We start from the raw sequence: 14,327 nt of genomic DNA on the forward strand, positions 1-14,327 counted from the left end.
CACTCAGAGCTCATCCTATTTCAATTGGGCTGAGGAGGAGAATGAAAGCTTCTTTCCAAAATTTTCCATGTGGATTCCACTACACAAAATTAAACCCTAATCTGGAAATAAATTCTGATACTTTCTGGCAATTCAATTAGTTTCTACATAAATATTATGGTATTGGGTTATACCCTCTAGAGGCCACATGAATTAACAAGGAATCACTTGGAGTTAATATAAAAAGGGAAGCCAAGAGGTCTGCTTAAACTTAAATATATAATCCTTGTTAAAGGGGAAAATGTGTCAAAAAAAGAAATTGCAATAAAAACTTCAGTCATCTAAGTTTATCTTGGAGGGAGCCTGCTCTCCCCTTATGCATCTGGTATATGCTATAGATGACAATTTAGATTAAGAAACCTGATCGCACTGCCATGGTCTGTCCATCAAACAAATGACAGCGAGTGGCCTGTACATCAGTTATGTCTGGACCCAGCTGTCAAACAACCAAGGTCGTATGAAAGTGCCAACACGTATGACATAGCTGAACTTTCCCTAAGTTGGAACTGCTGCAAGCAAGGATTGAAGAGACACATTTGCAGGTGAAAAAGCAAGGAACAGGACTAGGATTGCTCAGCCTTCTCAGTCCCTGCCCAGTCAAATTAGATGCCAGCTTGCTCCGTGCTGTACATTTGCCCTGGGGGCTCCCATCTGCCCAGGGGCAGAAGCCATCCGACGTGAATAACCACAGAACTGCCTCCTCTGTGTGAGCCAGATGCTATGCAAAGCAGAAAGAAGAGGAAGCAGAAAGTCTCCAGAGCGCCCAACACCAGAGCCTGCTCCCATGAAAACCGGAGGACTCCCACATCTCCTCTGTAGGAGTCAGATCAGACTACGAGAGCAAGAAGCAAGAAGTTTCTAGGAGGTGTTTCAGCCCCATTTCCCTGGATGTCAGCAGAAGGGCTGTGTTCTGCAGCTCCTCATTGCGGGATTACTTGCACCTTTCTTTGGAAGCTGCTGGTACCAGCCACTGTCAGACGGGACCCAGGAGCTCGGCAGCCTTGCTGCAGGACCTGAGCTGCTGGACAACTGACAGAGCTCACGTGAACAAGGGATTTGCTTCAAAAAGCGTAGGGTTAGACACTGAAGTTATGTCAGCTGTACTCATGGACATAGCCTGTTCCTAGGCGACAATAAACTAAAACAGGCAAAAAGATCAAAATAACTTCCTCAGTGACTTGTACATGTTGATTTTGTGTAAGTCCTGCCACAGGGCAGGTTTCATAACCTGCGGGCTGAAGGAAGGCAAAACTGAAGCCACCGCAGTTCCACTCACCAGCGTAGCACCTTGGGCATCAGTCCTGTTGAGGTCTTGTCCAGTTGCAAGTATGTCATGAATGTCACAGATCATGACCTGCTCCGGAGCGGCCCGCATCTCATTGATTCTTTCCTGTGTAATCCCTGTTAAAATTCCAGTTAGATACAGAAGGCTTGGAAAGGGTCTTTGTCTCCACTAGTTGATTAAAAATTAGACTTATGATTCCTGGCTGATATAACCTCACATCCTTTCCAGAGGCTATGTAGCCGAGGGGACTGTCAGCCGTCCTTCACCCTCATCGTGATTTAGGAATCAGAGAAACTAGACAGAGTCAGGTTCCAAGAAATTATGCCAGGCAGCAGGTCTTTGCATTTCTCCAGAGGCAAGTCAAGAGCTGAGAAACAAGGTAATTTTTAGCACTGTATCGACCCATTTTTGTACTTTACATGAACTCAGTCTCCTTACCTTGATAGGCCATGCAAGTCTCAATGACATCCAGGGTTGGCTCATCTTCACAGAGGTCATACGGCATGTTGCCATCTGCATTTACTGCCAACAAGTCTGCTCCACTGCAAGGAGAAAACAAGAGTTACACAGGAAAGGACCTCAGATACCCTAGAGCAGACAGCGCCAAACATTGGGATAAATGCTTAGGAAAAAACTAACAGTTGCCCAAATGTCACCAAGATATGTAAGAGATAAGAAAGATTTGAAGCAAAGCCATGGAGCTATTCATGGGGAAGATAAACTCCAGAAGTGGATGAAAGGCAGCATGCGACACCTCCTTCATGGGCTCTGGGGCACATGAGCAACTGAGCTGTTCCTGTCCTCTTCTGATCCTGGCACTGGACAGACTGGCAGCTTCTCAGGCACAGCAGCAATTTATTTGCTGAATTTCTGGAAAACAATACCAAGCAACTACCAGGTGCTTGTTATCTGAGCGTCTGGCAGTCCTTCAATGAAAAGTTCGCAAGAGCCAGAAAAGTTGGGAAAGATCAGGGCTGAATGGTAGAGGGAGCCTTCCATCTAGCCAAGGGCACACCAGCAAAAAATAGTAATTAAAAAAAAAAATACTCTGTCACCTGGTGAATTTTTCTTTCTGATTGTCCAAAGGCATTTCTGTAAGTGCTCTGGTGATCTCCAGGAGGTCATTATTTGGGAGTGAAATTGCCAGCTAAACTGATCACTGCCCCCATATTCCCACATAGCAGGAAACTTCCAGTGCCTTATGAACCATGCCATATTAGCTAGCCGCCAGTTTCAGCTGAATCCTGATCTACCTTGACAGTTACCAGCCTTGGAAGGACAGAAGACAGTATCCACTTGCATTTAGATTCCTGCCTCTTTATTTATTTTTCCCCTCTGCCTAAGCAGAAAAAACTACACTGAAATTCATATTTGCAAAGTGCCAGTATTAGTTTAATCAGCAAATAAAAAAAGCAAGGAACTGGACATCTTTTGTGGGCTACTTCCTCTGTTGGTCTCCAGGGGTTCCAGGTCCCATCACCAGTAACATGGCCTCCAGTGGCAGTATTTAACCAGTCATTTGATATGTGAGATCTCCTGTAAAGGACATCTTTGATTGTAGCAACAAATTACATCACCCCCTTCCTCAAAAGTCCAGGGAAGACTGTTTCTGAGCATGGGATCATGACATTAGGCTACTGGAGTCTGAATTTGCTGGCAACTACTTGACACAGGGCAGCCTACGAAAACTAAGGCTAGAAGGTCCAGTTCCTCACCTTGTCCGCCATCCCATGACACTCCCTTATGGTCATTTAAGAGTCAGATATGTTTTATGGTGTTCCACATTGCTTTGCTCCATTTCTATGCCCCCCACCCAAAATTTTCCTAACCCAAGTGGGAACATCCTCCATGGGATGATTGTTTGCATCCTCTGCTCCACTTCCTTCATTATACAGCCAAAGAACAAGGGCCAGATTTTCAGTGCTAGTCTCCCCGGTGACAGTGACAGAGGCAGAAGCCTCCCTCCCCAAGGCAGAAGCGGCAGGCACTGCCGTTCAAGGCAGCGTGTTAACGCTCCCAAAGCACACTCTGCTCACTGCCCCAGCACCCCGGGAAATAGAGGAGAGGGCTCCAGACAGCAGGACTATCTGCTCCAGAGAGGATTTGCAGCAGGTGCTCATTAAATGCTGCACTTGGTGCAGCTCAAAACACATCTGGCTTCCTCCTCCTTGCTGGCAAGTCTGGAAAAGACCTGAGCCTTGGTAAAGTCAAGTGGAAGGTCCAGTGCAAGCACCCTGTGTCACAACGCTGGGCAACAAATGCACGACCACAAGCTAATTATGGTTACTAATTAAGAGCCAGTAAGAGGTCACAAAGTTCACCCAAGCATTTGAGCTACACAAACATGCCGCTGTCCTCCTACATCAGTGTCTCTCTGACTGTGGCTGGAAGACCTGAAGTTGTGTTTAAGAGCTTAAGGGTGGATCCCGCTGGCTGCTCCTATTTCTACCAAGCCAGCAGAGTTCAATGAGCACAAACACAGACATGTACACACCAGAATATGGGCAAAAAGTGGCAAATTTTGGCCCAGTCTCCGGAAGCCTCATGAAACTAAGTCACCTAGGGTTTTGCTGTGCCTCCTCAGCCTTTTTGCTCTTCCTCCTCCACCCCCTTCTCCCCCAAGCAGGAAGAAGTCCCATGAATAGCCTGAAAGCAGGGAACAACCACCACCGCTGCAATCCTGCAAGGTACTAGGCAGTCTCGGTTTCCAGCCACAGAAGCTGTGGGTGGAATCAGATCTGCAGAAAGGGACAGACACAAAAAGCCACCTACTGCTGGATGAGGATCTTCACCAGGTTGATATGACCACATGTAGCTGCTGCATGCAGTGGAGTCCACAGCTCGTTGTCCTTCGCGTTGACGTTGGCCCCGTGGTTGAGGAGAAGCTTGACTATCTCTTCATAGTTGTCTATGCAGCACTGGTGAGGAAGGGATACAGATTGGGGTTTTTTAAACTTTGGGAAGATGAGGGCTCATGCAAGCTCAGTTGTACCAGGGTACCTGGATGTGGAAACCTACTTTATCCTGCCGTGTTTGGCAAAGCACCTCCAGAGTTAAATACCTACCGCGGACAGACTGAAGGTCACTGGTGTTTTACAGGCCCCCCTGGTTTGGGGGCAGAACCAGCAGGGAGTAACAGCAAATACTCAACAGCTTCTGTTCTACTGGGTCTTCCATATTCAAGAGCAAACACAGCAGAAATTCAACATAACCGGTATAACCACATACCAAGGGATGAGCTAAAAAGCTGACATTCCCTTTTCTTAGGGAAAATCCCACACACTGGCATGTGACAAGTAAAAGTCTTCTCAGCATCTCACGCTACCTACCGCAGCTATCTGAAGAGTTGCAAGTTGGATTCCCAGAATTATGAGGTACTTGACAGTGCACCTGTCATCTCCTGAAAAAAAACCCCAGCATCCTCGATGCATTTACACCACAGTCCCCGAGGCAGCCTGCAAAAAGGGCCCCAACTGCTTTCCTTTGGGGAAGGTGGAATTTGCTCTTTGATCCATCTTGTGGTCACTTCTTGAGATGAACGTGCATATGATAAACATAAAGATTCGTAAGATAAAAATAAAGATTCTAAAATAAGATTCATTCTTGTACAAGAAGCCTGTTTGCAGCCTATGCATTACTGCAGACCTACACAGGAGACTCACAGCTTGTAATGGGGCTGAATTACAACCCACAACAAGCATTTTAGCGGCGGAGTGACAAGGACCCTTCATGTATTTCTATTTCTGTTTACTACTTGTTATATGGAAGCGAGGTTAAAATCACGCCTGTCACACAGCCAAGTTATCACAGAAGTGTAACTGCATCCTTCGCTGGAAGCCACTGCTAATGGGCAACACTTCGGAGCCTCTCTCTGTTCGGGGGCTCAATTAACTCTAGTGGATGCAACATTCCCACCTCAACTCCCAAATGCACCTTTATAATAACTGATCCTTCAGTGGGCGGGGTAGGATACTCCATGGCTTCAGTACCTAGTGGGGAAAGCAATGAGGCTGTCAGCATTTCTCTGTGTGCAGATTAATATCTCTTTGGAGAAGTGGTGGTGACAGGGACCTTTTATTCCTCTAGAAGCCAGTTTGCATTTTCAAGCAAACATCCAGCCAGCTTTGAAGAGAGCAAGCAACTTGCAGAAGAATCCAAAATCCCAAGTCAATGGGAGCATTTACAGCAGGGTCTAACGGCAAACGCCCCATGAGTGCCTGTTCCACCCTCGGAGCGAGTGTGACAACCATGGCTCTGTGTGTCACAGCAGCTGCCAGGCACGGGCTGGCTCCCGGGGAGCCGCGTACTGAAATCAGGACTCAAGAGGACAGGTGGGGACAGGGGCCTTAGGAAGAAGAATAGAAACCCCCTTATGGGATCAGTGCAGAGGCTCTGAGGAAGGACACAGACTCCCACATCACCACAGCAAGTCTGTATTTTACTGGCGATCAGCTGCTGCCATCCCATACAGACTCTCGGAAGTCCCTGAGCTCGGAGAGCAGCAGCAGGCTCTCCAACCATCCTGTACGTCATTTATTTACACCAGTTTGAAAGCTCATGGGTTGCCAAAGTTTCTAAATTTGAGCTAATTTAGTTTAGTAGTTTACAGCCCAGCCCTGAAAAGATTAAAGGGTGGGAGAAATGTTCACGTCTGAAATCCAGCCCAGATTCCTGAGCTGTTATCATCACTGAACAAAGTCTGGGATACAGCAAGAGAAGGTTTTGATCTCAGTTTGCTCCCCAAGAAACAGGACCACCAGCACAATATGGTGAAGTTTCACTGCTGTAACTGAGAGAAAATAAAATTTAAAAAGGAAAGAAATACAAGAGCTCTCTCTGTTTACCCTGACAGGTCTGCTCAGAGGGCAGCGGGAAGATGCAACAGTGTGGAGCGGCAGGGAGCTGTGACCTCCTCCCACACCTCACCTGATGCAGCGCAGTTAATCCATCTTCATTGCACAGGTCTGGGCTGATGTTGCTCTTCAGCAAGTAACACACTGTACGGGAAGGAGAGGAGAGGAAAGGAGAGTCAGATCAGTAATCCTAACACATCTCTTGCTCTCAGCTAGCCCTGGCCAGTTCAAGACAAAGGCAACCCACACCATCAGGGTGTTCCAGTGTGGGCAGAGCTGCAGAAGACCTCGTAGCCAAGAGCTCAGCGCTGGTGTGAACCCGCAGCCACCACAGTGCAGCAAGAAAAAAGCCTTCTTAGTTTTATCCAGCAGAGAGCACCAGCATACAATTTTCCTTCACCTTCCTTCCAAAGGAGGCTGCTATTGCAGCTATCATTTTCATAAGTTGAGCTGGAACAGTCTACAAATTTTATCTTGTGCTTTGCAACACCTGAGTGCAGCCCCTGCACACTGCAGCCCCGGAGAGCTCAGAGGCAATCGGTGATTTTGGGGTCCTGAGCTACAACCGTAAGAGAGATCTCACTGTGGGAGGGATGAGGTCTTGCCTCAAGAAGTCATCAATCTGGGACAAGAAGCCCAGTAGGTTCAGGGGCCTGCTATACCTAAAATACACTGGGGTTGCTTTGGACACCTCACATGCGTTGTTGGGTATTTGACGAAAGCTTCCCAGAGGCTTCATTTTTTAATTGCTGCTCTGGGGGGAAAGGATAAGATTTATTTCATTAAAATGCACATTTTGGAAGCACAGGAGAAGTTATTAGCCCCTAGGTGAAAAACAAAGTTTTCTCCAAGGTACAGATCTTGCACAAAGTAACAGCAATAAGGTTGGCAGAGGACATAAATTCATATAAACACCAGGAACTCTTCAGATTCAACACTGCTGACAGATCTTGATGATCTGTACACATCTTTTGTTGTTTGCTTCCTCATTCCCTGCTTTTTCTCTCGAGATTCCACTGCCTAATGCTTTTCCCCACTTCAAATGTCACTGACAGCACAGGCAGAAGCCAGAGGTTCAGAATCATCGCCCTGGGGCCAGGGTAGCAACAGATATTCAAGTCCCATCTTATTTGATGGCAAGGATGCGACCATCAAGTGAAAACAGAGCTGCAAAACAAGGAACACTAACAAAGCTAAAAGGGCAATAACTATCTTCAGAGCTGGCAATCAAAACGACTGCAAGACTGGTCACTCCCGAAGCATCCTGTAGCCTCTGCTTCTGGTGCTCATGACTGATCACTGTCCCGCTCTTAGAGGGAGCTCTTTCCCCAACACATCCATAGGGAAACCTACCCGGCTGGCCCTGGGGACGGAACACTTCTGGCATCCAAAGTAGAACACAGAAAGCATGTCTACAACGACATCAAAGTTGATTTATGAAGCATTGTTTAAAAGATCTGGGAAATGAACAGGCAAGAAAGGCAAATCAAAACCAAAGTGAAATTTTGTTTGGAAACCAGTGGTCTGACGTTAGCAAAAAGGAAGGCAAAACCAGACAGAAGTGAAATAAAGCACTTTACATCACGATTGTTTCACTCAACCAGAAATGAATGTTAGCATTTACGTTTGCTGGAAATAATTTCAAGGCTTTGACACCTGTTCAATGAAACAGATACAAAAAAGCAGAATACAACAAAGAACAAAACTCGTTCCGCACTGCGGCGAGTCCAAAGAGCCGGAGTTTTTTCCAGCTCAGAGGCCAGTGCAGGAAGCCCACGCCTACACCCAGCTCACACCCCCTGACACTTGCATGCTTGACAGTAATAAAAGCGCTGAACCCCAGCCAGTATATCCAATTTAATGACTGTGCTTCTACTGTTTCTGGCCAGCCTCAAGCTCCTGCTCTCCTAATCCAAGCTGAGTGATAGGAGAGTCATTCACTAGTGGATCTGGTTGTCTCTTAGTTACTTTGGATGCTTTGCCATTAGGGTTTTAATTCAATCTCAGTCATTTAAGAGCCATTGTGTACTAATGACATGCAGCTCCGTAATCATGTTTTGCCTGATTATGGAGATTTGGACAAGTAGATGCCGGCAGATTAACCTTACAAGTGCTGTCCCTCCATGGGAAGAAGCAGCAGCATAAACCCCAGCTTGTTACAGAGTGTGGGGGTTTGCGCTGAAGCCTCTGCAACCATGGCTTGACAGAGCTTGTAAGAGTCCTTGAAGGGTTAAGATTCAAACAAGGAATTATCTTACCCTAAAGCAGCTCTGAGTTCTCCACTAACCCCTGCAGCAGCCCTCATGTTCTCGGTGCACTTCCCCTTAGCTCCCATCTGCTCTTGGGACCAGCTCACCACAGCCCTCAAAACATTTCTCAGCATCTCCCAATGCACTGAAGACTGACAACCACAGGGCACCAGAAAAAGAGCACAGAGAAGTGAGCTAATGAAGCTAGGTATGGATGTGGTACCAATGAGCCCAGGCAAACATGGCTGGAAGAAGAGATCAAACTCCTTTTCCAACCAGCCCTAAGCTGCAGTTTGCATCTTGGGGTTTGGCAGGGGGAGCGCAGGGCTGGGCAGCAGTGAGTCCTGGCTCTTTTCTCTCAAGTCAGAGGGATGTTGCCTTCAGTATTCCTCATGCTACAGACAAGAAATCCCAACAGCTAGGCAGAAGTCTCCAGAAACTGCCATTTCCTATTACATATGCCCCCTTTCACAAGCGAGGGGATTTACCCAGCGTCCCACTGAGCTCGTAGCAGAACACAGCCCCGATTCCTCCCCACCACCCCCAGCAGCAGGGCACAGGGTGGCAAAGAGCAGCTTCATCACCCCTCGCTCCCTGCGGCCGTGCCTGCAGAGGGACACGGGGAAAGGACGTGGACACCTTCCCCAAGCCCACTGCCCAGGAACAGCCCCTCCCTCCCACATGGCTGGGAAAAACAAGTCCTCCTTTCTCATAAACTTCAGGAGGAATGTGCATTTGTGGGTTTTCCAGTGCCTTAAGGATAGGAAAGGGAGGGCACAACCGCGATGCTCTGCAGTGCTGGAAGCCAGACCCTCAGCTCCAGGGCTGTGGCCCTGCCACTGACTCGCTCTGCTGCTTAACACACAACGTAAGGGGCAGGGACCTGAGCAAGCAAAGCGCTTCTCTTCCAGCCTGCCAGTGCCACATGCCTCGCTGCAAAGCCCAACACCTTCTCCTCCCACCTCCAGGCACAAATGATGCTACACAGGTAGGAAGCGTAGGCTTCCGCTCACGAAGATGCAGATGAATCACTCGATGCCAGCTGACCGCCTCCTGTCAGCTCAAGCCTCAGCACCCCACTTGTGAAAGGAAGATGCCCCACACACCTGGAACCATAGGTAAAGTCCTCTGCGAGCCCCGGGCACTCCAAGCCCAACAAATGGGCTTTTATAAATCACACCGGCAGGTTCAGCAAGCAGCAGCGTCCACATTAACATAACTTTAATTTGCAATTAATTTCTTAAAGAGAGCTCAGTGCCTCAAATACTGAGCTCTTTGAAATCTGTCCTTCTTTGCATGTAGGTGGGGGACAGGTGGGGAGAAGGGGCTGGATGCGTGGATATGCTTTATTACGTGTCAAGCACAAGTTGTGGGAAGCAGTTTCAAACGCATAGCAAATGAAGGAATGGGAGTGATTACAATAAGAGCTGGGTGAACAAATTGTTGTGAATAATTCATTGCAAATTGTATTAACTGAACAATCACTCAAATGTATTTTCCATTATTCTGCTTGCTCTGCTTATAATTGAACCTCTCACATGCCAAGATGACGTACATTAATCTTCAATTTATATTTCATCACTCACATCTGTGCTGTATTAGATGGAAAAAGCTCCCACAACAGCTGTGAAAATACATCCTAGGTTTTAAGTCACCCTCCATCACATCACTAAGGGCAGCCTTAGACAGATTGTCCTCCCTGAACACAACAAACGCACTTCTCAGGAGCTCCCTCTCCTCCCAGGCTTATTCAACCCTCACTTACTCTCCCCCAAACCTATAAATCAGGGGGAAGAAAAAAAAAGCAAAAGCCCTAAGGAAAATTCAATGCAGGGTGATCAGCTCTCATCTGAAGAGATATTCCAGCACTATCATTTTTCATCAATGTTACTTCCCACTGAGTTTACACTAGAAACAGCTTTTCCAGAAAAGTTCCTAAAGCAGACAAAGACTTTTCCATAAAGAAAATTATGCCTTCCTCAGTGCAGTTCCCCCTAAGTCGATTAGCTACACCATAAAATTCTGGATATTATTACACGCCCATCTATACCCAGTGTTTGCATACCTCAAGTATTAATATCTCATCACAGAAGAAGCTAAGTGAAACTGATATGGATACGAAGGAGGGGAAAAAAACCCCAAACAAACGTTTCTGATTGGAGGTACTGATTCCTCCCCAAAAATACATAGTGGCAAACTGTCCATACTGGTAAGCAGGCTCACCTATGTGCTCCAAGTTTACACACACAGTGCCATTAGTTTTTAAAAATGCAGGTTTCTCTTGATCCTTTGCATTCAATGATTATTTTTTTAAAAATATTTAAACTCTTCTAGTTCACTTTCTGGATCTCAGGCCACCTTTAAAAGCTACTATTTCCCTGAGGTCTCTGCAGCAGTAGAAAAAATTCTTGTATGCTTGTACCTAATTACACTAAATAAAATGAAAAGAAGTTTCACTTGGATGAAGATGCATGCTTTTACACACTGCTAGAAGTCACTTCCACCCAAATGCAGCTTTAGTCAAAAACCCAGCATAGCAGAAACTCTTCCCAGCATTACTTACAGTGAGATACTGGTGGTGTCTGTGCCACACAGGTATGTTGGCAAAGGTCTAGATAGAGACAGATCCCCTACCAGGCACAGTCCTATGGATGGGCTCAGCCACTTCAAAGCTGCATTTTGACTGCTATGGTTTTGCAGGGATATTTATTACACAGGAGAAACGTTGCCAGGAAAAGAGCGTTGAAGCTATGAGTGCTCTGCCAGCAAAGCATCCAGCTTCCTAACACAGTATACTATGATATTCAGATTTAAAAGCGTACCTAAAACCTGAGCAATAACAGGATGAACTTACTCAGCCTTATCCTCCGCTCCCTGCAACGTACAACTGATATCTCGTCCTGCTCCACTGATAAACTCTGCAGGTCCCTAATGCTTTTTGAAGGACAAAAAAGCCCACAGAAAACAAACCCCCATACTCAGATAGCTACAAACATTCAGTACACCTAAAAATAAATATGGCCCAGTTTTCCTGCTGAGCTAGCAGCTGAGACATCCCATCATGATTGATCACCAAGCTTTCTTGGGAAGGTTCAAAGCCTGTTAAGACACTTCCTACCTAGTTTATAGCTGGGCACACACATCCCTTCTAATATACCCACAAAATCTGGGAAGTCTGGAAAGAAGCCAGCAGTGTCCCATCTGCTTCGTGCCATATTCACACGGGCAGGGATATTTCACGCAGCTACACTCAGCCCAGGTGCTGCTTCCTTCAAGGAAAATCTCCTTCTGAATTTGATGCTTCTTGCTTAAGAGGGCATACCCTTCCTTAGCCCCAAGGAGCCTGCTTCGCACGGCAGGCTCTTCCCGCAGAGCTCAGTGCCCAGCTCATACACAAGTTTTATTCTGACAGCAAGTGAAAGTTGTCAGCCATTTATTTCATGCACAGGGTCCATTCTTTCTCCCATTCTTTGTGCCTTTCAATCAATATTTGCTTTATGCTTTAACTCCTACCCATCATTGTAGTACCAGAGCACTAAGAAGAACGCTCCAAGGGCACAGCTGCCTACAGCTGTGTCTTGGAAGAATGGGCCACAGCCAGGCGCCCAAACCCTACTGCATCCCACATTTTTCTTGTTCTGTGTCTACAGGACTTCAAGCTTTGATAATCCACTTAGTGCTAGTGATGCTAAAGCATCTTTCTTTAATGGCTGCCATCCACATGGAATTACTCAAGTAACCATGTGCAAGTTACCCATCTGCAACCAGCAATGCTCAAAGGATGCAGCAGAAACAAAGCCAAATTCATTTCAACAGGGAAAATAAAAATTAGAGGATGTCACCATCTAACAAGCCTTTCTAAGGACACAGTGTCATGTTCAAAAGCATCCTCATCCTCTTCGCCTACTCAGACTAACAGTGAAATTGGTCCACGCAGGATATACCAAATACATAAAGGAAAACTAAAGTCAGAGACTAATTCCTTGGTTTCCCATTCCTCATCTGTTATTGGAAGAATAAATAAATCATTTTGGTATGGTTTTTAAACAGATGACAGGCTTTAAAAGGGACGAGTGTTTTATATAACCTTCAGGCTCAGCTGCCTTCAGCAGGATTTCTGTGGGCAGGGAGCCAGGAAAGCAGATTCCCCGATACCATTGGGACACCTGGGCTGCCAAAGAGCCTCTTCTCTCTTCAAGAGGCATTCTGGAGTAGGTATTTGAATGGTGCTGATTTAGAGAGTACTAAAAAAAGTATTACGTCAGACTTATGGAGGTATGAATCAGGGAGACCAAGGCCAAGTTGCCCAAGGATGACTCAACAGTTGCAGCGACGAGCAGAGCAATGCCGGCTCTTAGGGTGCAATGGTGCTCAGCACAAGGCGCTGACAATGCGCAGAGGGAATCATCCTGCTGTGGTCGGAGCCGCACGAGCCAGTGGCCTGAGCAGGGAACGCCAACAGAAAGTGAGGGATGAGGGACAGCCACATCCCCCAGCAGTGGCTCGATAAGAACTTGCACCCCCTGTTTCTTGAGTTTGCACCTGAAATGTTGGGTTTGGCGGGTGCAAGCAGGCAACACATTTCACTTCTCTTCGTGTTTCAGGCAGTTAGACGCAGGGCACCTACAGAGTCAGGAAGTGCTCGACCAGGACCTGCTGTTCTCCTACTGCTCTGGCTACTTCCAGCTTTCTTCCTAAAAAAAGCTTTTCTTGGAAGTCATGACAACAGACGCAAATCCATTCAGACAACACAACATCAAAGCCTTTTATCTGAGTAGCACAGAGGGTCCCACTTAATATACCTGCTCAGAAACTACTTTTGATGTATTGGACCAAAACCTACCTACAGAGACATGCAGCAGTCATCACCTGTGATGTCTATACTAAGCTTATTAGAAAACAAATCTTGCAGGGTACCAAAAAGGAAATGCAGCAAAAAAAAATAATTGGCTTTAATGGAAATGACAGCTTAAGAAGCGTTTAGATAAAAGCGAGCAATGTTGTCAGGAAGTAAACTTTTGCAGCTGTCCCAGTACATGAAGAGCTCCCCCAGTTACATTATCATAGTAACGTAACAGGTGATCCGAGGAGCAGAACTGCAATACCCCCCAAGCTCCATGCAGAGCCAGCCTGCCAGTATTTGCAAGAGGATACTCTAATATGCTCTGTGTAGCAGGAAATAGTTCATATTGCCATTTGAAAGTGTTATTAGGTTCCAGAGTCAACAGCCTCTGCCCCAGCTCATATTTCAGGCATCCTATGGCCTCAGCTAAGCAGCTGTATGTTGACGTGAACCACACGAATGTTTTTAAGGGTCTCTATTATAAACCAGAAAACTTTCTATTTAAAGTAACGGAAAAGAGGTTTTGGTGGAGGAGTGGGGAAATACATATCTGCTTTTCAAGCTGCCCTGAATTAATACCAAGCAATTCCCCACAGTGACAGCCTGCTGACGGCAGCCCAGGCACTCGCCGGCAGACCGGGCTCTCCCCTTCCCTGCTCCTCAGCCAGCCCTGCTTTAGAGACCCCTCTTCTCTCTTGTGCATCGGACCCGGCCCTTAGAGAAGGTCCAGCTGCTCTGGCTGTTTCGGTACTTTCTCCACCCTCAGCAGCACGCACTCTGCCCTCAATCAGCACATTTGTGGGTTTTTTTTCCTCCTCCAACTTTGTCTCCCTTTAGGATGAATACATTGGGGATGAAGTGCTTTAAGAAACACAGGACCAAATCACATCCGTAGGTCTGCTCCCACGGGTGACTGTGTTCATGAAACGGGGTGCCACATAGCCAGGACCTAAGCGCCTGCGAAAGGCAGAAGCACGGTATGGGACACGCTCCCAGTGCAGCCCTCTGAAAACCAGTGCCGCATGACAGGGCAGCAGCAGGAGCTGGTGGCAGCCCCC

General features: G+C 46.8%; 1 protein-coding gene across 1 annotated transcript in view; it reads right to left on the reverse strand.

Moving 5' to 3' along the window:
• Positions 1–14,327, reverse strand: part of PPP1R16B (protein phosphatase 1 regulatory subunit 16B) — a 64,238-nt gene that overhangs the window by 9,836 nt on the left and 40,075 nt on the right. Inside the window, exons 3-6 of the mRNA XM_037402999.1 lie at positions 6,251–6,321; positions 4,097–4,242; positions 1,763–1,866; positions 1,316–1,440 (exon numbers count right to left, since the gene is read on the reverse strand). Coding sequence (XP_037258896.1) covers positions 1,316–1,440; positions 1,763–1,866; positions 4,097–4,242; positions 6,251–6,321 — 446 coding nt within the window. The remainder of the gene's footprint in view (positions 1–1,315; positions 1,441–1,762; positions 1,867–4,096; positions 4,243–6,250; positions 6,322–14,327) is intronic.

Source organism: Falco rusticolus, chromosome 10 (assembly GCF_015220075.1).
Source record: "Falco rusticolus isolate bFalRus1 chromosome 10, bFalRus1.pri, whole genome shotgun sequence".
NCBI lineage: Eukaryota > Metazoa > Chordata > Aves > Falconiformes > Falconidae > Falco > Falco rusticolus.